This window comes from Erpetoichthys calabaricus, chromosome 6, assembly GCF_900747795.2.
Source record: "Erpetoichthys calabaricus chromosome 6, fErpCal1.3, whole genome shotgun sequence".
NCBI lineage: Eukaryota > Metazoa > Chordata > Cladistia > Polypteriformes > Polypteridae > Erpetoichthys > Erpetoichthys calabaricus.
Window position 1 is genome coordinate 23308287 of NC_041399.2, and position 24666 is coordinate 23332952.

Genomic DNA, 24666 nt, shown 5'->3' on the forward strand with positions numbered 1-24666 from the left:
AAACTAAGGAAAGCGCATTCTGTATCAAGGTTTACAAAAAGCAATCATTGCCTTGCAGCCTTGTCCAGAAATATTGGATTAATTTGCAATGATGGACTGTCTGCATATTTTTAAAGTGAAGACATTTAATCAGAAGATGAATGCCCAAATGGATCATTTTGAAATTAGAAAGAAGTTAAATGCCTATAAAATTCATAATGAAAATAAATAACATAACTACCAGTTAACCTTTATTTTATAAAATAATCTTTCACTGTCTACATCATCCCAAGATGTTTTACAAGTAAATGCTTGTAATATAATAGAAATATTTACAGATACTGTAACGTAACATTCACATACCAGTTTAATCCAATTTAGGGTCACAGTGGCTGGAGTATATCCTGGCAGCACTGGGCATAAGGCAGGAAAACAGCCTTGTAAATGGTGCCAGTCTGTTGCATTTTTCTTTTTTTTCTACTAAATATATCTGTGCCATTGGAGGACAGTCAGGCGTAGCGACTCATGGTGATTCACACACAAAAGGCCATGTCACATTACGTGACTTTTCCAACTATTTTCAGTCACAGACTTCACTTACATTATCTGAGTGAGTCAGAGGCAGCTGCGGCATAATCCTTTAATTTGATTTGAATTCGATTTGATATACTTTATTAATCCCCGAGGGGAAATTGTGTTTTTGGGGTCGGGCAGAACCACTGTACAGTAACCCTGGAGCAATTTCTCTGGTTAAGGGCCTTGATAAAGGGCCCAGTAAGATCCACTCTGGCTGTAATAGGATTTGAACCAGCAATGTTCCAGATAGTAATACAGATCCTTAGCCTCTGAACCACCACTCTGTGCAATATGGCACTCATGTAGTTTGACATACCCAACAACTTCCTCTAGGCAGAATCGAACCTGTCTTAAGTCATAGCAGCTGGCGTATGTGTGTGAGAGCAGACAACCAATAAGTGGTCACAAAAAAGTTCAATGCATATACTACAGCTACAAAGAATAAGAAACATGTGTGTTTTGGACCAGACAAACCGAAAAGAGACCCTTCTATCCGATGTCACATGTTTTACGTACCATGCCAGAATGGTAAAAAAGAAAGAAAAGTGCAGAAAGTACAGCTGAACTCGCTGTACCTTGGGGCAGGTGGCCGGGGCCCATGCCCGGCCGTGACGCCCCTGCAGCATATCTTCCGGGGGAGCAAGGATGGAAACCTAGTATCTCCCCCTGGATGTTAGATGGCAGCCTTCCTGGGTTACAGTGGTGCCTCGGACTCCTGCAGAGCTTCATGGGGGTTGGAGTTTGGTGCAGCCCTGTTGGGTTCCGCATACACCGCCAGGGGGTGCTGCAGCAGGAGCTGCTGGACCCTTCTGGGTCCTGGTTTCGCCACACCTGGAAGTGTAGCCGGATGTCGGCAATCAAGCACCTGGAGCACTTCCGGGTGCCCAATAAAAGGAGCCAGAAACCACCACTCAGTGGCCAGAGTCGGGAGGAGGAGGGCAAAGCTTGGAGGAGTGGTGGTGGTGCAGGAGAAGAAAGTGTGTGGTGTGTTGGTGTTTTGGGACTGTGTTGTAGTTGGGGGACACGAGATAGATGTGCCATCCAGCTGAAGAAAATAAAAGTATTTTTATTTTATACGTGCATCCGTGTCCATCTGTGTCGGGTCAGGTGCCTATATAGCGCCTTTTGTTACAACTTATAAAGCCTTCACACGGTCAGTGGCTCTGTCAAGAAGCACATTACTGGCTGTCAGGCAAAGCGATGAGCTCGCAACATTTTGGAAATGTGAAACTGTGCTGGAAGGTTGTCGTGGAGCTGTCAAATTTGACATACCCGGTGATTTCTAGGAGCGTAATCTAATATCCGACAGATCAACAAGTGTGATCATCTTCATTAAATTCATGGATTCATTGGTTGATTAACTAAATCACTAACATTCCATCAAATACTCAAAATGATATGAAACAGCACACATATCGTGTGGCCTGTAGGATAGAAGACATTAAAGGAGGATCGATAAAGGGGATCACACAGAGTATAGGAGTCAGGTGGAGAACTTTGTTTCTTGGTGTGAATAGAATTGTCTGCATCTTAATATCAACAAACTCAAATAACTGGTTATTGATTTTTGCCTCACCAAGGATCCCCTGTGTCCGGTCACTATTCAAGGAGTGCATGTAGAAGTGGTGTATTCCTTCAGGTACTTGGGGGGTCTACATTAATGACAGGTTGGACTGGTCTTGGAACACAGAGGAACTATAAAAGAAAGGTTAGAGCCGACTTATCTTCCATAGGAGACTGTGCTCCTATAATGTGGGAAGTGACATCCTTCACATCTTCTATAATTCTCTGATGGCCAGTGTGATTTTCTACACTGTGGTGTTCTGGGCTAGCAACATTACTTCAAGAGTGGCCCACCAAATCAACAAGCTACTTAAAAGGACAGGCTCAGTTATAGAACCCCCTGGAGGTCATAGCGATGGAGAGAATTAAAACAAAACTGAGTGCCATTATGAACAATGCTGCACATCGTCTCTCTGGCACACCAACACTGAGGACTTTCAGCCAACAAGTTATTCAGCAGAAGTGTGTCAAGAAACGCGAAGGGGCTCCTTCATACCAACAGCAACACATCTGTAGAACGCCTCACTGTGACTGTGACAACCAAGTCAGAACTTTTCTTTCTTTTTAATTTTCTTGCTTTATATATGTGTTCAGACCAAAGTGTGTCTATCTACAGTCATATGAAAAAGTTTGGGAACCCCTCTCAGCCTGAATAATAATTTAGTCTACTTTCAACAAAAAAGATAACAGTGGTATGTCTTTCATTTCCTAGGAACATCCTAGGAGTACTGGGCTGTTTTCCAAACAAAGACTTTTAGTGAAACAGTATTTAGTTGTATGAAATTAAATCAAATGTGAAAAACTGGCTGTGCAAAAGTGTGGGTCCCCTTGTAATTTTGCTGATTTGAATGCCTGTCACTGCTCAATGCTGATTACTTGTAACACCAAATTGGTTGGATTATCTCGTTAAGCCTTGAACTTCATAGACAGGTGTGTCCAATCATGAGATATAAAGGTATTTAAGGTGGTCAATTGCAAGTTGTGCTTCCTTCCCTTTGACTCTCCTCTGAAGAGTGACAGCATGGGATCCTCAAAGCAACTCTCTAAAGATCGGAAAACAAAGATTGCTCAGTCTCATGGTTTAGGGCAAGGCTACAAAAAGCTATCTCAGAGGTTTAAACTGTCAGTTTCAACTGTAAGGAATGGAATCAGGAAATGGAAGGCCACAGGCACAGTCGCTGTTAAACCCAGCAGGTCTGGCAGGCCAAGAAAAATACAGGAGTGGCATATGAGCAGGATTGTGAGAATGGTTACAGACAACCCACAGATCACCTCCAAAGACCTGCAACAACATCTTGCTGCAGATGGTGTATCTGTACATCGCTCTACAATTCAGCGCAATTTGCACAAAGAACATCTGTATGGCAGGGTGATGAGAAAGAAGCCCTTTCTGCACTCACGCCACAAACAGAGTCGCTTATTGTATACAAATGCTCATTTAGACGAGCCAGATTAATTTGGAACAAAGTGCTTTGGACTGATGAGACACAAATTGAGTTTTTTGGTCATAACAAAAAGCGCTTTGCATGGCAGAAGAAGAACACCGCATTCCAAGAAAAACACCTGCTACCTACTGTCAAATTTGGTGGAGGTTTCATCATGCTGTGGGGCTGTGTGGCTAATTCAGGGACTGGGGCCCTTGTTAAAGTCGCGGGTCAGATGAATTCAACCCAATATGAACAAATTCTTCAGGATAATGTTCAAGGATCAGTCACAAAGTTGAAGTTACGCAGGGGTTGGATATTCCAACAAGACAATAACTCAAAACACAGTTTGAAATCTACAAGGGCATTCATGCAGAGGGAGAAGTACAATGTTCTGGAATGGCCGCCACAGTCCCCTGACTTCAATATCATGGAAAATCTATGGGATGATTTGAAGCAGGCTGTCCATGCTCAGCAGCCATCAAATTTATCTGAACTGGAGAGATTTTGTAAAGAAGAATGGTCAACAATACCTCCATCCAGAATCCAGACACTCATCAAAGGCTATAGGAGGACAGCGTCTAGAGGCTGTTAGATTTGGAAAAGGAGGCTCAACTAAGTATTGATGTCATATCTCTGTTGGGGTGCCAAAATGTATGCACCTGTCTAATTTTGTTATGATGCATATTGCATTTTTTCTGTTAATCCAATTAACTTAATGTCACTGCTGAAATACTACTGTGTCCATAAGGCATGTCATATATTAAAAGGAAGTTGCTACTTTGAAAGCTCAACCAATGATAAACAAAAATACAAAGAATTAAGAGGGGTTCCCAAACTTTTTCATATGACTCTATCTATCTATCTATCTATCTATCTATCTATCTATCTATCTATCTATCTATCTATCTATCTATCTATCTATCTATCTATCTATCTATCTATCTATCTATCTATCTATCTATCTATCTATCTATCTATCTATCCTCTTGATAATAGTAACAACTGAGCATTTTCTCATTACGTATCTATGAGTCTGAAGGACTGAATATCTTTTTTTTCACAAGACATCAAATTTTGCGCAGATGTTGAGAATTTCCTGTGTTCTTTTAAAAATAAAGGTTTCAGGGTTGTTCTTCAAAGCAATGCCATAGGAGAACAGTTTTTAGTTCCCAAAAGATCCATCCTGTGAAGGTTCCAGAAAGAACCATTTATTTATTGAGATCCATAACAGGCTCCTTACAGTAAATAACCATGAATAGAAGCTAACAGACTTGTGAAATACAGGTTTTTCTAATCTTTCAGTGTCCCGCTAGGTTGCCTAACATATATTAAAGATTTTGGGTTTTTTCTACATGTTAGGAAGTTTTCCAAAGCACAACTTCAAACGCAAAGAACCCTTCCCAGAATAAAATGGTGCTATTGTGAAGAAGTGTATCTATGAGGAACCACACAACCCAGTAAAGAACCATAAAGTGCCATTAAAGAACCATTATTTTTAAGAGTGTATGTTGGAAATTTGGAAATACAAATTGTTTTCAGACCAACATGGAGGGAAGTAAATCACTCAGTCCCACTGTCTTTTCTTTCTCATAGATTATGGTACCATCAAGAAAGTCCTTTCTCCATTGAACCAATCAACGGATAGCTGCTTGTTAGAAGAAATTGAGCTTTTCCCACCCGGCCAGCGACAGTCCATCCGAAGCCTGCAGATTCTTCACAGTAAAAGCATTCTGTTTGTAGGACTCCGAAGCCATGTGGTAAAGATCCCGCTAATGCGCTGCAGCTTCCATAAAACCTACAAGTAAGAGCTTTAAAATGTCCAGCATTTTATCTTCACTTTTATGTTTCAGCCAAGAGGAACTGGTTTCTACATTTTGAATTTACTATTGCATTATACAATACACTGTTAGACATTTGTGTCACCGCTACTTTGAATGGGATAATCAGTCTCATAAATGGATGGCTGGATTTATGATCACCGCATCCACTCAAGCAGAGAGTCACAGAATTTATTACAGCAGATGAAAGCTTTGTTTTATTTTACTGTATATAGTATGTTAATATAGTTATACAGAACAAATACTAGGGTCACAGAAACTTTCATGCTTTATTGTATTTTTTTTCTTTAATAATGTTTATCCATTTATATACAGTTCTAAACCTACTTGTACCTCTGAATTGTTTTCCATAACTGTTCACTTTTACATATTAATCTTTCAGAGTGAAAGGGGGCAAAGAAAGCAAAGAAGTACAAAATAAAATTGGGTAAATTGTTATATTTCAGCAAGGTTTTTTTTTTATCCGTTTTTCATTAATAATCCATATTTTCATTAATTCTGATGTGTAATTGTATGTTTTTTTGTTAATTATGGATTAGCATTGACTTTTGGTTTCCACCTTTGCTTGCCATTTGACCAAGTGCCTCCTGGTCCTCTACATCAAAAGCATCGCTGTCTCAGTTTATCAGTATACCGAGTGTAGTTTTGTAAGTGTCAAACTTCTAATTTATGTGTTTTTGCTTCTGTTTTGTTAATTTTGATCTTAAGTAATGTTTTGGGACTTGTTTACTCTGGGTTGTGTTTTTAGATAAAGCCTGTGGCCTTATTTTTCGCCTGGATCCATTTTTGTGCTTTTTCACCTTTGGCCTTGTCCTTATAAGTCAAAGGTTTTTACAATGCCTCTCTCTAGAAAATCATTTTTAGTGTTATCATGGCTTTGACAGGTATTTTAAGGTTACTTTAAAATCCAGGGCTTCATTTTAGGCCTGTAAGGGGCAAAGCCAGCCTGTAGCATTTTGGTCTCAGGCTGTCTGGGGTGAGACCAATCTCCAAACAGACTAATGAAGATTTCAGCCCTATTTGTGCATCTTTTAGAAGGCTCGTCCCTTTTTTGCACTTGTATTGCAATACCAAATATGTGATTTGATACTTTCCGGGTGAGAAACAGCTTACACGAACTGTACCAAAAAAATATGACCAGAGTCACTATGGTGTGTGGATTTTATTTCCTACTAATATTGTGAAACCCAGTGGCATGGAGTCTGTATGCAGGGTATACTCATAAACAGCCCCAACTCCTTGAGGGACCTAGGTAAAGACCACTTTCCATACAATAGATGTGTAATCAAAGAGATATCAGCCTCCCTAACATAGACACGCAGCCTATATCCAAATATATTGCACTTATTACCATATTGGGTGTTCTTCAAATTATTCTTGCCAAGTTAAGATGTTCGTCTAAAATAATGGAAAAAAAAATAGTCAAGAGTCTCACTGATTAAGGGCTTTGGAATAAACTATAAACTTACTCCATGTGAGACAAACATGCATTCTTGCATCAGCCTGACATGAAGTAGTTTATGAAGGAGCTCAATTATAAATGGATTGATATAAGAAAGTCCTGTCCCCCAGCCCATCCAGGTCTACTGATTGCATTCCATGCAGAGATGGTAGCGTTTAAAGAAATGACTCGAATTGTTGAGAAAGACATTATTGTTCATTTTAGTTTCACTTTGCCAATATTTTAATTATGTTAACTGGCTGCCATGCCAATTCTATGATTTTGTTCTGGTTATTGCCAAAATACCTGTCATTTTCTCGTTGTACTGGGCTCTTATGGCATGTCTTATAGACCAGAACATCATTTTATGCATGAATGCAGCTGGGAAGAGTAAAATTTATTTAGCACCTAATGCTAACTTCACATCCTAAGCATCAGTTTTGCCACCATATTTTTTAAGATCATACACGTGGTACGTGTAGAAGTGCTCGATGTCCTTTTTATTTAAAGGGTTTATTGCTTGGCTGTGGTCATCAAACAGGGAGAAACCTGCCCTGTCTCTGAGTGTGTACCCTAAACTCTTTGTGTAGTTGAAAGCGTACTGTCTAGCAGACGTAATATGTTGTTTTTAATCTTGCACATAACGTGAAAAGCACCTATACTGTGATAGCCATGTCCATCTGTCTGTCCATATGAAACAACATGTCTGTCAGTCGGCTGATTTTGTTAAAATGTAGCACACTTATTCACCAAGGAAATTTGTCACAATAGGTCAAGTTTTTATCGCGATGTATGCCGTACACGTTTTTAAAATGTCAAAATCTACCATTGACAAGAACTGATGAATTTGTGAACATGTTCATTTTAAAACAGAGAAATATTCTCTGCAATATCAACTATAAATGACTTTATTTTGTCAGTTTTACCCTGAGAACAGTTATTTCAGCTTATTTTTCATATTTCTTTCTTTTACTCATTCAATGGCTGGTACCAAACTTTAAAAGAATTAAACACTTGCAATTTTCTGCGATAAAGCAAGTCACCTCACTGCAGGATATGGGATGAGGCAGGGTTGAATGATCAATATTACCATATAGGAAAAGTATGACATTAGATGTGTAATTATTTATTCCATTCACTAATGATTGTATTCTAATTATAGTGTTTAGATTTATTTCTCATTGTACAAGTTGTGTCCACTAATAGACCTTTAATGTACAAGAATGCAGCAGTAGGTCTTCTTACTTGCTAACAGTCAGTTTCTTCTTCAGTCCCAACCTCAGTCAAAGCCCTTACTTCTCCTGCTCCTTGAAATCAAAGTGACACGGTGTTCTTCTCCATAAAAGTAAAAAATGCAAGCAACTTAGAGCAGAAGAAAGATAGCATGGTGACATTTTATGCAATGGTGACTAAAAATGTATTCAGTATTTCCGTTACACTATAAACAACCTCATGGCTGCCTGATAGTGATACAATATTTCTCTGACGTCATAATTTATTCACAAAGCACCTACTACAGTAAATCAATATCTGCCATTTTCAGATGCAGCCAACAATTTTAGCTTGAGACTTCAGCACAGAATTGAAATCTCCATTGGGTATATCTTTAGTAATTTTTATGTTTAAGAAATTAGACCCTCGTCATCCAACACCTAACAATAGCACAGGAATCTTGACATCACATCAAATCTGCTGTTTTTGAAAGCAAAGCCAGCCATGTGATTTGATATGTACAACAGAATTACATTCTGTTATTGCTGTGATTTCTGTATATGACTCACTGTTACAAAAATATGCAATAAACAAAATTGTGAAAATAAACTCTTTGATGAAATATCTGGGAAATTTAACAAGTTAGACAATGTATGCATGGTGTCACATTCTGGTGCGTTTGATCACTAAATTTACTGATATGAACATTACATGAGCACTAGGGGATTACCCTCTGCTCGCTTCGCTCACCAGCCACTTCGTGTCTCTGCCGCTCGTGTTGTGAAGAGGGGGGCTGAACGCACCCCAAGGAGACGTGGTCGCTCCTCCGAAACCCCCTCTTAAACGGTAATACAATGGGAAAAAAATACAGTTTTTTTACCTCCTCTTTGCTCGATCAGCTGCTGGATTGCTACTGCTGCCACCGTGCCGCGTGATCTGCATCTCACACTGCACTTCGAACATTTAAAAGCTTGTACAGCAGCTGTCCTACTCTTTGTCTTTTATTAACGGCCCCGGACCTGGTTAAATCTTTTGGCACAAAGTCCTGTCTTGCGAGATGTGAGTTCTTGATATTTTTTGATTATAATTTAAAAACGGAATAAGAATCTGAAAATCTAACAACACCACTTTAAAGTGTGATAAATTCTGAAAAGAATGATACCAAACATATATATGTAGTCTCAATGAATGATCAATAATCCAGGTAAGAAAATTCTAGAAAGTTGATTCAGTTCATCTGGACATAGTTCTTTTCCAGGGAGATACGTTACATCACTCATCCAAGTAACTTCCTCAGTCTCTTGGATGAGTGATGTAACGTATCTCCCTGGAAAAGAACTATGTCCAGATGAACTGAATCAACTTTCTAGAATATATATGTAGGTTTTAAAATAAGCCTGATTTAAAGCGTGACAAAAAACGTGACATAAAAACATTACCGTTGCACTTTTAGGCTTAGGATTTTATATATATAGAGTAGATTTCACATTTTTATTTACTTCATGCAAGAGTCAGATATGACATTTTTTGTTTAATAAACAGTTTTGTAACAATGAGTTGTATTCAAAATAGTAGAATAATACTAGAATATTAAATAGAATGCAATTCCATGTGCTGGTAGATGACATTAAATATATGCTTTTTAGCAGCACTTTACATCGGAGTTAAAAATAGAGCACACATAGGCTTGGGGTGGCTCAATTACATTTCATACAGAGCAGAGTCCATTTCAAGGGATGTGAAAATGTCATTTATTGATGTGTGGTAGTGGTAGAAGGTCTGTGAGTAACTATTGTTCAATTTTCTTGAAGGTATACCCAATAGAGCAGTATTCAATTAGCAGCAATTGAAAAATATTTATTAATAGAAAATAGCCAATACTACCATAAAACCAGTATCAGTATTACCCTACAAAAGTAGTAGTACTAGGGTGTTGTACCGTGTTAGCCATTATGGATATAGTGAGAAGTCAAGCAAAATGACACCTTTTATTGGCTAATTAAAAAGATGACAATATGCCAGCTTTCGAGGCAACAACATCTTGCCTGAAGAAGGGGATGAGTTGCCTTGAAAGCTTGCATATTGTCATCTTTTTAGTTAGCCAATAAAAGGTGTCATTTTGCTTGACTTGTACAAAAGTAGCAAAGCAACTGAAACCAGTTCCCCATCTCTATATTAACATTAGTTAAAACATGGTAATTTGTTAAAATTACATAAATAAGTCAGAACTTGGAAAAGGAACTGATTTATTGTATAACGCAAATACAAATGGTACACAATGTGCAAGAAGATCAGGGGCTTACTGTGATTGTTTGTGTATATCTGAGAAAGAAAGATCAGGGGTTGAGCGCCAGAGATCAGGGGCTTAAGCCATGGAATCTTTCCACCACCTGATGCCACTGTCCATTTTTAAACCCATCCTCCGTTTATATCAGTTAGAGGAGCTGCACCATGTTATTAATTAGTTGAAACACTGTTTAGTTGCAGGTTGATAATGTCAGTTCTTTAACATAATAATCTTCAGATAATATTGTTCACTCAATTCAGTATTAAATATATTTCCATAATTACTTTCCCCCATCCATTTATTTCCAGATGAGTGCCTTTTTGTATTTTATTAGTTAAGTTACACAGCAGTGCGCTTCTTCTGCTGTTTTAGGTGAGAGCTGTTTGCACGCATGTGCTCTGCCCAGCGTTTGACTCATTTGCATTGACCATTCAGGAGGTTGTCAGATAAGTAAAAGAGAAAAATACACAAAATATACAAGTTCAAGCAACCACTCTCAGCGTTAAATTGAGACAACAAACTCATTCCTAGTTGAAGCTGCACAGAACGTTTCTATGTTTTAACATTCACAAACTCACAAATTCACCAATGTTATTCAATAGGAATTTTTGAAAATTTAAAACTTTGTACAGCAATATCTGTTTGAGATATTTGAATAACAATTGAACTGTCGAATTCCCTTGAAAAATAAGTGTGCCACATCTCATCAAAATTGGTCCACTGGAGTGGGGCCGAGTTGTTTCATGCAGACAGACAGAGTCAGACATGGGCATTCACAGTAGTGAATGCACATAAAAATGCTTCAAAAACTCTTAACCAGCTAACCAAGTCTCTAAATCCACCTGAATGTTACGCCACACATACATTTTCTTACTTTTTTAGTATGATGGTCCAGGTCAGCTCTACACTCCTTTGTTGCTGCCAGGAGCCTCTTCAACCCGGAACCGTCGATAGTCAAAATGATAGGCAAAAGAGGACACATACATCCAGTAAGGCATAAGTGCAAAAAGTGTCAGTGCTTTTATTAAGATCGATCAAAAAGTACAGATCATCACATTCAAAAATGAACAAATAATCCATCAAAACACAGGGATGGTGTGGAAGTTAAATTCATTCAGACAGTCAGTCAGTCATTTCCCAACCCGCTATATCCTAACACAGGGTCACGGGGGTCTGCTGGAGCCAATTCCAGCCAGGACAGGGCGCAAGGCAGGAACAAGCCCCAGGCAGGGTGCCAGCCCACCTCAGGGCACACACACACACACACACACGCACACACACACACACTCCAAGCACTCACTAGGGACAATTTAGGATCACCAATGCACCTAAGCTGCATGTCTTTGGACTGTGGGAGGAAACCGGAGACATGGGGAGAACATGCAAACTCCATGCAGGGAGGACCCGGGAAGTGAACCTGCGGCTCCTTACTGAGAGACAGCAGTGCTACCACTGCGCCACCATGCTGCCCGGAAGTTAAAATATCCAATAAATAAATATTTCTTTAATATAAAGATAAACTCACAGGCAGGGAGCTGTTCCATAAAACGCTGATGAGCCCTGGATCATCCTTCTAAAACCAATGTCTCCGCTTTACCCCACACCTTCGGACAGGTGCAATCAACCCTAAATAACTGGCTCAGGTCCCCATTGTCAGGCCTTTGCCACTCCTGTAACCAAGGGAGTACCCCTTCTTCTGCCCCAGGCTCCTTTCACTGAGGCTCGCTCCCAACCATCTGCATCCATACCCTTGCATGGCATCTCCCGATCCTGCCATCTCTATCCTTCTTTCCTTTAACCGTCATTCCATTCTTTCTTTGTTTCTCTCTCTGTTCTGCATCTTTCTTTTTTCCCCTTTTCCCTCTGCCTTCCCTGATCAGGTGCCAATGTGACCCTCTGCCCACTCCGAGGTGTGAATGAGGCACCTGACTGATCCGCTCACATGTGCATGTGAGTGTGTGATCAGCTAAGCAATGCAATCAACCCCGGAGTGACACCTTCATACCCACATCCCCACCCGTTCTGAGCCTGCACACTCTCAGGATGCCATTATTTATTTAAAACCTGCACTGTACCACAGACCACTTATCACATTTAGTCGTTCGAAATTACCCTGCTAAACTCCATCTCCCCTAATGACTAGTATTGGCTTCTTCGGGATTTTCAACAATAGAGGTCAGTCACGTAAGGTCTCAACATCATGAAATGTCTACAACACAAAACGCCCATTGCATGCCCGGTTTCACTAAATAGTTAAGATTAGGGTTGTGTGAAGGTTATTTGACTCAAAGAGTGTTTCGTGACTGATGTTGTGGCGTTACATGACCGACATCTTGGGTATTTCAGATTATAGTTAGACTAATCTCAGAATTTTACATCTTAATGTATTAAATGGATTTTTATTGTATGACTTGCCAGAGTTGGTGCTGCTTATTTTGCAACCTGCACATGAAGAAAATCTTGAAAATCCAGCAAGCTCAGAGTGTGACATTACTAACTGAAATTGTAGTCTAAATTACACCTTCAGCTGCAAATGTGATGTTTTTAGTAGATGAATAAATAAATGATTAAATTGTGTTTTAAAATATAGGGTTTTTTTTTTTTCAGGGATTGACTATTGTGAGGGAATATGAAAGAACTGACTACAAACCGAGGTCATTTTATAAATAAAGTAAAACAAATTACTTTAAGACCTTCAAGAATAATGCATTTTGAATAATAGGAAAGCTCAAAGTTTCTTTATTAAACGAGCTCCTTTGTTAACTGACTGACTTCTGGCTGATTTGTTTGAACGGTCGACCCCCCCAATTGTTTTTTTGGTTTTGGTTTCTGGTTTAGTAATTACAAACTCTGCTGCTCAGAAAAAGAAAGCTAGAGAGACACATTGTCCTGAAAACACGGAGCTGCAGATCACACATACAAGCTGGGAAAACATGTGGGCAGAGTGATGTGAGATATTTGCTTAACAACAACAAAAGGGATGCAGGTAAAGGTTTCATTTATCACAAAGCCATCTGGTTTTTGTACTTGCTTCTGCAAAGCTGCCTGTATATTAAGTGAATTACATAGATAATAGTAACAACAACATTTATTTCTATTGCACTCCTTCATACAAAGAATGTACCTCAAAAGTCTTTACAAAGATGTCAAAGAGAAAATTAGAAGAAAAGAAAAAAACAAATAAGATTAGATAAGAATATTAATGAATAAGTAACAAAGTAAAACTAAACAAATAAATCCATACAATTTATAAAACATAGATATATAAATAGTAGAAGGTACACGTCCTTATATACAATATTAGAATGTAAGTCTTTAAAGATGAGTCCGGTGATAAGGGGTAATATATTTATTCTGTCTCCAGCTACTCTAAAAGCAAAGCATCACTTCTTGGATTTTTGTACATGATGGCTGCCTGTTTCCTGTTTTTGATCTGTTGATCTTTTAACTTAATAGCTTCCAATTTTTAAGTTGCCACTCATTTTCATTTTTTGATTACAAGAGAGGCAAACAGCACAATGTTTTAAAATATGGACATTGCCTTTACAATGTGGGTGGCTGGGATCTGTGCTGCTGGTATTATGAAAGAGGATCTTTATCATTAGAAATTCTTCTTGTTCCTGTTGAAAACCAGAGTGGCCCCCTCAGCCACAAAGGTTTTTGCTTATACGGAACTTTTGAAGTACAAAACAAAATACGCCACTGTCAGCGTGCTATCATTCCTTAGACTTCCACCTGCACGTCTTTAGCTAAATAAAGTACTAAATAAACTGTTGGTCTGTTTTTTGCGAGAAGTATTACATAACAAGGTAATTGCATGCATGAAACACGCCAAGTAAAAGTTTACAACCGGCTCACTCTTGTGCGCAGTTAATCCTCAGCGTCAGAAACCTGGCATACAAGCCCAAGTATTAATAAGGAAATAAATCACAAACAAGTAACAGCAGTATCCTTTGTCGTTACTTTTCCAGCATGGAGACTTTTTTTTTATTTTTTGTTTTGCTCTATGTTATGTTTCAGATATTGCATTAATCATGGTCAGGAACTATGTCAGTGTGCAATTTGTTTTACTGGAGAGTCAGGTAATCTTCTGTAGGCCAGCCTGCAGTAAATAGAAAGCTTTTGTCAAACAATAATGACTGAGCTCATCCTATTTGGCGTGGAAGTGAACAAAGACAGCTGACGTAGCTGGGGCTGTATGAACACCCAAGGGTAAAAGTGGTGACTCTTATTATCATTAGGTATCTTTCACATTTTATATATATATATATATATATATATATATATATATATATATATATATATATATATATATATATATATATATATATATATATATGGTTGAAAATAGTTTACTGTCAAATAAATGCGAAGAGTACACGACATGTGTTTCGCCCTCATTCTGGGCTCATCAGGTGTACACACTCCACTGCACTCCCTCTCGGGAATCAGACCTCGGACGTCCGCGTCAGAGGCGATGCCCCTAACATTGCGCCACGGCGTGTGGTTCGTTTATTTGACAGCATGTAGATCGGGGTAATTACATTCACGGCATTCGAAGTCTGTGTCACAATCTGATTGTATGGGTGGTTACCTACCAGGTAACGCTTGTGGTTGGCCAGCAATCTGCTAACATCTGCCACGGTGCCCTCAGTTTGTGAGGAGCAGATCATAGAATGGTTGAAAATAGTTTACTGTCAAATAAATGCGAAGAGTACACGACACGTGTTTCGCCCTCATTCTGGGCTCATCAGGTGTACACACTCCACTGCACTCCCTCTCGGGTATATATACAATACATACACAGTATATAATATTGTGACCACTAGGGTAATCTTAGACCCCCAAACACCAGATACAACTGCACTCCACACAAGCCTGAGGTTCATTTTTATTTAAAGAATTAGCTTCTATCAAGCATCTTCACCAAATTAGCAGAATTACACTTCTTTTCTTTCTTTTCTTTCTTCTCTTCCACTCCTCCTCTCTCTCTCTCTCTCAAACAGAAAACTCGCTAATACACAAGCGAAGCCAACACGTCAGGAAAACGAAACCTCAGAAGAAAGACAAAGTTGCTTAGCCGCTAACATTGGCAAAATGGTATCCCTTTTACTGTTTCTCCAGCTTCTAATACACAAGCGAGGCGAGCATGTCAGCAAAACAAAACCTCCGATTAAAGACAGTCGCTTAGCCGCTAATACACAAGCGAGGCAAGCAGGCCGGCAAAACAAAACCTCCTAGGAGAGAGACGCCCAGAGTAGTTCCTTTCAATTGCCTGACATCTCCACATTTCAGTTTCTTTTCTGATGATTTCAGTAGTTTCCAGGACCCTAGGCTTTTTAGAGCACAGGCTTACACAGCTAGTGTATATATATAAAGTATATGCAGCACCCTAAACCCCACACATAACCTCACAGACACAAGTCCTGGTTGTAAATAAAAGGTTTTATTACAGTTTATTACTTTTCCAAAGTCTTCTTTTTGGTACTGGCACAAGCACAAATCAACAACCAATTTCTCTCTTCTTCTCTTTTCTTCCACTCCTCCCAAGTAAGCTTTCTCGTCTTCTATCCGAAGTGTGGTAGAGCAGCTCCTTTTATCCAAGACCTGGGAGGATTTTCGGTATTAAGGCATATCTTATTGAAAACACTTCTGGGTGAAGTGGAAGTCCCCAAAAGCAGGGATCATAATTCATGGAACCCAACAGGGCTGCTCCACAGCACTACAATTCCCAGCATGCCCTGCAGGTGTCCATTTGGGTACTGAGTCCTCCTCGTTTGCACCATTATGTTGTTGTGCAGACCAGGTTAGGGTCCTTTATCCATGTCTGCCAGGATTCCGACAAACTCCTCTAATTTTTGGCTCTTCATGCCAGCCTCAGGACAAAGACAGGAAGTGTCCTGCCGTTTCTTACTCCTGGCCATCTTGACAAGTAATGGATGGGACCCATCTTGGCAGAGACACCAGCCCATATGTGTCGCATATATACTGTATACTGTATGTATATATATATATATATATATATATATATATATATATATAGTGACAGATGGCCGGAGTCCTTGACCAGTCAGGATGCCCTTTTGAGGAGAGGACTGGGGGAGAGGACATGTCAACAGCAGTACCTCCCAGGGACATGAGAGGGCAGCCCCCCTGGGTTGCATCAGGGCCACGGGCTTGGAGCTTAGAAGCACAACCCTGCTGGGGCCTGTGGCCCATGGCAGGGGGCACCTGGACTGCTCCGGAGCCTTGGCATGCAGCACTTCTGCCACACCCAGAAATGCTGCCAGAAGGGGAACTGGATTCCCATGCAGCACTTCTGCCACACCCAGAAGTGCTGCCAGAAATTGATCAGGGAGCACCTGGAGCACTTCCAGGTGCAATATAAAAGAGGCCGCATCACTCCATTTGGAGACCCGGAGTCGGGAGGCAGAGGACAGAGCTTGCGGGAGAGGAGCGGAGGCGGCAGGAAAAGATAAAAGAAAAGAAGGGTAAAGAACTGAACCTTGTTGGGGATTCGGGCACTGTGTGTGCTGTCCTGGAAAAAGAATAATCAATTTGTGTGTTTTTGGACTTGTGAGTCTGTCTGTATGTCTGGGTCGGGCTTTTCTTCCACAATATATATATTTATTTATGTATTTATTAATTTTTTTCACACACAGAATGTCTTCCAGTTTAATTCATACTTTGCATCTGATACTGCTAGAATGCTGATGCTGATATAGTCATGGCCAACCATGACTCTAAAAAAGATACAGGGGTAGTTAATTTGACAATGACTAAGGTTAGACAAGAATTTCTTCACATTAATCTAGAAATTTTATTAGCGCTTATAGGTTAAATATGAAGGTAACAATCAACACAATAAAGAAAAATGAGCTTCCTTAAAACTCATCTTTTCTTTAAGTCTTTTGACAAAAGACTGATAAAGAAACTTGTAGTCCACGTAGAAAGTATTGAATTGAAATATAATTTCAAAAGCCTATAACTGAAATGGCTGTAAATATGTTTTGTTGTAGGAAAATGGTCAAGAGAGGGATGAGAGACACATATTTAACCGTTTAATACACAGTTGTCTGTGATGAGTGTAACATGCTATTTGCCACTTCATTCTCCTGGCATTACACTGCCTTTGAAAGATAGCCAAAGCAATAAAGTGAATTGATCCATGTGCTCCTCCCCAAAGTTCTCTTTCTCTCTCACTCTCTCTTATATGACATGTTTATCATCACTCGGGTCATTGGTGATGATGGTGTAAAATCTTGCAGTTCCCTTTATGAGCTGCATGTGAGACGAGATTAGACCACCAAGGTTGTGTTTTCATTGTCCAGACACACCATTAAAATTTGTACAGCCAGCAGCTGTGCAGGGATTAAGGCATTGTGATTCCTGCAGCACTAGTACATTATAAAGACCCCCAATGCACTAGACAGTTGTACAGTTTGTAATTTTTTAGCACATGTACACACAGGGATTTCAGGGAGCCAGAGACTACCCTGGCAGCACTAGACACAGGCCAGGAAACGACCCAGGATAGGGAGTTGGTCTAGATGAAAGGTCCTCAAATACTCACACCAACTCTCAAAAATCACACTGAGGTCAATTTAGAATTGCCAATTAAACTAACACATTCATCTTTATGGATGTTGGTTTAAAACTGGAAGACTGGGTGCAGTCAGAATGTGTAAACTCTACACGGACAATGGCTAGGTGCAGGATTCAAACCAATGGCATTGGCGTCATGAAATCTGTCTATTGTGCCAGCATGCCACTCCTATGACAAGAAAAAAAAAATAAAATTTCCATTAATCATCATACCAATTATTTAAGTTTGGGGCATGAAGGTAGGAGCTGTAGCACAGAGTGCAAAGCAGGACCCAGCCCTGGATACAGTGTTGGTCCACTGCAGGGAATACTAACATATATGGGACAAATTTAGAGTCACCAATTAACCAAATCAAACTCAAACAAAGAAAATCCACACAGAGAGTGAATGTGCAGGGATTTGAGCCCAGGACACTGGTGCTTTGACCTCTAGATCAGCAATATAATGTATGCATATAACTACATAAAATGTAGTAGTCAGCAGATTACCCAGAGGATGGGCGGGACTGGATGCATAATTGACAGCAGCCTGTCACACATGTGAGTGATGCACTGCCTTCCATAAACAGATTTGAAAATGTATTAATAATCAAAACATGAAATCTCTCATTCATATACAGTAAGTATTCAGACCCTTAGCAGTGACATTCCAAATTATCATCAGTTGTATCCTGTTTGCTTTAATTCTCTTTGAGATGTGTCTAGAACTTGATTGGAGTCCACCTGTAGCAAACTGAATTGACTGGACATCATGCAGGAAGGCACACACATGTATATAAAAGATCCCACAATAATTCACACTGTATGCCAGGACAAAAACCAAGCCATGAAATCCTAGGAACTCTCTGTAGACATCCATGATCGAATTGTATTCAGTCCTAGATCAGGGTAAGGGTATAAAACCATTTCTAAAGCTTTGCCTTATCTCAGGTGCACCTCAACAACTGTAAAATGAAAAACGGTTAAAATCACCAGGACTTTTCCTAAAGTCAGCCATTTCAGCCAAACTGAGTAACTGGGAAAGAAGGACCTTGGTTAAGGAGGTGGCCAATAACCCAATGGTCTGTCCAACAAACTTCATAAGTCATTTGCTGAGGTTGGAGAACATATCAGAAAGATGATTGTCACAGCAGCACTCCATCAATCAGGCGTCCATGGCCGAGTAACTAAATAGCAGTTAAAGGACTCTGAGAAAATGAGGAAAAAGATGGTTTAATTTTTGTCTCATCAGACCAAACAATTTGGGCCAAACTCAAAGTATTACATCTGTTGAAAACCAGGTATCACTCATCAACTGCCTAGTACCACCCCTGCAGTGAGGCATGGTGGCGGCAGCATCATGCTATGGAGGTGCTTCTCAGCAGCATGGACAGAGAGGCTGTTCAGAATTGAGGGAAGGATGAATGCAGCCGAATTCAGAGAGATCCTTGAAGAAAACTTACTCCAGAGTGCAGGTAACCTCAGACTGGGATGACTCTTCACCTTTCAGCATGGCAACCATTTCAAGTATACAACTAAGATAACGCTGGAGTGGCTTTGGGCCTAGTCTCTAACTGTCCTTGAGCCCATACTTAAACTCCGATAAGCATCTGTGGAGAGACCTGAAGATTGCAGTGTACAAACGCTTCCCAGCCAGTCAAATGGAGATTGAGAGGATGCGCCAGGAAGAATGGGATAAACTAAACAAATCCAAGTATTCATAGTTAGTGGACCCAAAGCTGTAATTGCTCTGAAAGGGGCTTTTACAAGGTAATGAATTGAATACTTAAGTTTTAGATTTTTAATCAATTTACAAACCTTTCCATAAACGTTTTCACTTTATCATCAGGGATTATTGAGCTTAGGTTGATGGGAAAAATTGTAAATGTATCTGTTTAAAATTAAATCTACAACACTATAAGAGAGTACAGAAAGGTAAAATGTCTGAATTCTTTCTGAATCCTCTGTATGCAAGGTATGTACCAGTCTGTTAAAAAGTTCCACATTCTACAAGTCGAGTACTCTCAAGTGCACAGCTCCAGTATGAAGAGTTATTATATAGCAGAGTAAGGCTTCAATAATAAATTGGACGGTTAACATCCCCAAGTTTGCCAAGAACAAAAGGCCTGTGTGCATTCCATGTGGAGTACAATAACTGCAGTGTTAACACAATGGCTCTTCATGACTCCACTTTGTGTGTCTTCTGTTTCTGAAGGACTGCTATCATTTATAGCCTGCCTCCCAACAGGCCCAAGAAGGGTTAGAAGGCTAAACATCCATCCTGATGCAGGATCAAGCTGTGTCAATATGTTTTATGTCCTGAGTGATGCCGTCCTAATAAATAGAGTCGTCTCATTTGCATATTGAGTGATTGCCTTCATTTCACCGTTGTTTAATGCGCATTATTATTAGCAAAAAAAAAAATGAAATACCATCCAATAGTAAGGCATAAGTCGCATTCAAGGACAACTATAATATTATGCAACAATTAATTAATCAGTGTTTTTAATATGACACCACTTAGAGCAAGTAATAGTGGATATGAATGTTGTGACTATGCGCTTGTTTTATATGAACTAGTTAGCCCAATTAAATGATTACAATGTAACATGTATTGGATTTTTAATTAAATTAGAATCAAACCAGTTAAAAAGACAAGAGGTGGATATGATGGTAAGATAAATTTCCAATGAAAAGTAGACTGTTTAATCTTTGAAACTTCACACATGTCATTATTACATATTGTTTAGCTTCGTGAAGGCTTGTTGGGTCCCACGTGTGTGTGGATTCTTCTGTTGGTTCTCCTGTTTTTAAGGTACGTTTGCATATAAAGTGAGAGGCACCTATTGCCAAGGCCCATGTCTGACTGTCTATCTGTCTGCATGAAACAACTCAGGCCACCTGTGGACGATTTTTGTCGAGATGTGGCACGCTTATTTTCGAAGAAATTTGTCAAGGCAGTTCAGTTGTCATTTCGATATTGCAAACTGATTGAACAGTAAGTTTTAAATTTTCAAAATTTCTCATTCAAAAGCACTGGAAAATTTGCAGACTCATCCATCTAGGAACGTTCTGCATGACTTCAACTAAGAATTTGTTTCCTGCTTCAATTTTACCTTGAGAGTGGTGGTCCTTTGAAACCTGCCCATGTGGTGTGTCACTTTTTTAAGGCTTAACACTCGATTCTAAATACCTCCTCTCAAAATGCATACATTTTCTGTCATATTCTGAAGGTACGAGTGACATTCAAAAATATTCCGCACTTTGTTTTAACTCTGTTTATTACGAATCTCAAAAACATATTACATCACTTTTCTACATACTCACCTTCCTTTGCGATGCAATTTTCCCTGCGTTATACCAACTTTTTAATGCCATCAGCATAAAATGTTTTTGGTTGAGCACGTAGCCACTGATGCACTGCTGCTTTCACATCATCATCACATGTAAATCTGGCTGTGACTATAGCTGGACGTCCAGAGCGCTCTGCATCCGTCACACCAGTAAGGCCATTTTCGAACATTTCAATCCATTCATAGATGAGTCTACGAGAGAGAACTTTATCCGCATACTGAGCACACATGTGGAGATGAATTTGTGCTCCCAGCACACCTTCAGCCCACAAAAGCATATGACAGAACGCTGTTCCTCTTTGGTGCAATTTATAACTTTCATAGCCATCTTCACCACAGGGTGACAACTCTTATACTAAACTGTAAGGGCAGCCGGCTTGCCAGATGAAACTAGTCACATGACACTCTCAGACACGACCAATTACTACTCTTCCGGCCTTCACCGTCTCCAACGAAAATATAAAAGTGTGGAAACTTTTTGAACATCCCTCATATATTCTGACATTAAGCTTAGGTTATGAAATGCAAGTTAAGAATAGACCAGTATGTATCATTTAAAGCCACATAGTACATTATTTTATTTCCAATGTTATCATTACATTCTCTTACAATTTCGTAAACAACCTATTATTATTATTGTCAGAACGCACAAGTGACAGAGAGTTCTAGGACTTTGTGTCAGAGGTGCGGTCAGTGGTATAGTAAAATCACATACTGGTTACCTTTCTCTTCACTCACTACACAATCAGTTTTATGTTCAATTCCAATGTCTGCCATCTACTGAAGTGCTTGGACATCTCCTTCTTTTTGAAGGCTGCATCAAAGTGATGGAACACTTTGTCAAGTAATCCAGTGACAAACACCTGAACTTGACCAAGGCAAAGGTGTTATTGGTGGTCCTTCTACATGCCAGACAGCCTTTGTCATAAGTCACCATAATGGGGAAGGATGTGCTGATGGTGTAGATTTAAATATACCTGGATGTCCATCTGAACAATACTCTGGAGAGGACGTTCAACAAAGACCTACAGCATCAATAGAGCCAGAGCAGTCTCCTCTCTTTGACAAGGCTCAGGTCCTTTAAAGTGTATGCCAGTCTGATGGGGATGTCCTCCCAGTCTATAACAGGCCAGTGTATTGTTTTAAGCTGTGGTCAGCTGGGAGAATTAGAGCAGCTCAAGAGATGTGAGGCTTGTGAATTAACAGTTTAGGAAAGCTGGCCACATTGTTATCTGGCTAATGCTGTCCATCCTCTCAATGACTTCTCCTAGAACACTTTGAAACACAGGCATGCTACACCATGGTGGGCCAGAGGGTGCTGCTCTGATTCTTTTGTGTCAAGAGACCACATTTTAACCTTGCCAATTCTCTTAATTTATGCAACGGTTTTACTAGATACATACTGTAACTAAGTGTTTCCAGCACTTTTATTGTCAGTCAGATACTACATATTTTAGTTGTGGCGTCTATTGGGTGCCATTAAGCCCCACTCAAAAGTTTTCTGTGTAGAAAAAAATAAGTAAACCAAAAATCTATTCCTTCATGTTTTACTGGTTTGATAAGTAAGTATGTCCAGTACCCCGTATCAGTCAGATATTACTTACTTTCTACATGCTAACGTACTACTGCTTGCATCCTGCATCATGCCTCAATGTATGTAGCCATGTAGAGTGAGCTCAGTATGAGCAAATGCACTTTACAGTGCCTTCAGAAAGTGTTCAGAGCCCTTTTTCAAATTTTGCTATGTTGAAGCCTTATGCTGAAATCATTTAAATGTATTTTTTCCTTCATCAGGAAACACTCAGTACTCCTGAATGACAAAGTGAAAACCAGATTTTTGGAATTTCTGCAAATCCATTAAAAATAAAAACTAGATAGATAGATAGATAGATAGATAGATAGATAGATAGATAGATAGATAGATAGATAGATAGATAGATAGATAGATAGATAGATAGATAGATAGATAGATAGATAGATAGATAGATAGATAGATAGATAGATAGATAGATAGATAGATAGATAGATAGATAGATAGATAGATAGATAGATACTTTATTAATCCCAAGGGGAAACTCACGTATCACCATAGCTTATTTGCTCTTAGCTGGTTTCTCGGTTTTCTTGGGCAGAAGTACGGCCTGAAAGTTAGGTAGCACACCACCCTGGGCGATGGTCACGCCACCCAACAACTTATCGAGTTCCTCGTCATTACGCACTGCCAGCTGCAAGTGGCGAGGAATGATTCTGGTTTTCTTATTGTCGCGGGCAGCATTCCTGGCCAACTCAAGAATTTCAGTGGTCAGGTACTCCAGCACGGCAGCTAAATAAACGGGAGCACCAGCGCCCACACGCTCGGCATAGTTGCCTTTCCTCAAGAGCCTGTGAACACGGCCGACTGGAAACTGTAAACCAGCTCGGGAAGAGCGAGTCTTAGCCTTGGAGCGTGTATTACCACCAGTCTTTCCTCTTCCAGACATTTTCAGATAAACAAGAAATATCTCATTGACTCAAGTATTCACAGCATATACTCAGTACTTCATGGAAGCTCCTTTGGCAGCGATTGTGGACTGGAGTCTTCTTGGATGTGACATGACCAGCTTTGCATACCTGGATTCTTCTCTGCAGATCCTCTCAAGCTCTGTCTGGTTGAAAGGAGATGGTCAGTGGGCAGCTTTTTTCAGATTTGTCTAGAGATTATCGATTGGGTTCAAGTCCAGGCCAGTCAAGAACATTCCCAGAGTTGTCCTTAAGCAATCTCCTGTCTGTATTGTCTTGGCTTTATGCTTAGAGTCATTTTCCTGTTGGAAGGTAGACCTTTGGCCCAATCTGATGCCCAGAGTGCACTGGAGAAGGTTTTCATTTAGGATATCTTTGTGCTTTGTTCCGTTCAGCTTTCCCTTGTCCCTAACTAGTCTTCCAGCCCGTGCCCCTGAAAATCAACCCCACAGCATGTTGGCGCCATCACAATGCTCCACCGTTGGCATTATATTGCACAAGTGATGAGCAGTGCCTAGTTTCCTGTAGATGTAATGCTTACAGTGCGGTCAGATGCAGTGGCTTTTTGCTCTCCACTCTGGTGCTTTGTTTGTTTGGTTTCGTTTTTGACTGCCGAGTTGTGTCAGGCAAACCTTGTATGTAGCCGTCAGGATTTAATCGATATTAGATTACTATCCATCCATCCATCCATTTTCCAACCCGCTGAATCTGAACACAGGGTCACGGGGGTCTGCTGGAGCCAATCCCAGCCAACACAGGGCACAAGGCAGGAACCAATCCCGGGCAGGGTGCCAACCCACCGCAGGGCACACACAAACACACCCACACACCAAGCACACACTAGGGCCAATTTAGAATCACCAATCCACCTAACCTGCATGTCTTTGGACTGTGGGAGGAAACCGGA

At 40.0% G+C, this 24666-nt stretch overlaps 1 protein-coding gene across 3 annotated transcripts in view; it reads left to right on the plus strand.

The window, feature by feature from the left end:
- The window catches only part of sema5a (sema domain, seven thrombospondin repeats (type 1 and type 1-like), transmembrane domain (TM) and short cytoplasmic domain, (semaphorin) 5A), an 857644-nt gene that overhangs the window by 622254 nt on the left and 210724 nt on the right, over positions 1–24666 (plus strand). For all 3 annotated transcript variants that reach the window (XR_007935331.1, XR_007935332.1, XM_028803411.2), the window contains exon 11: positions 5139–5346. Coding sequence is in view for 1 of the 3 variants with exons in the window: in XM_028803411.2 (XP_028659244.2) it covers positions 5139–5346 (208 nt within the window). In the remaining 2 variants the exon portion in view is untranslated. The remainder of the gene's footprint in view (positions 1–5138; positions 5347–24666) is intronic.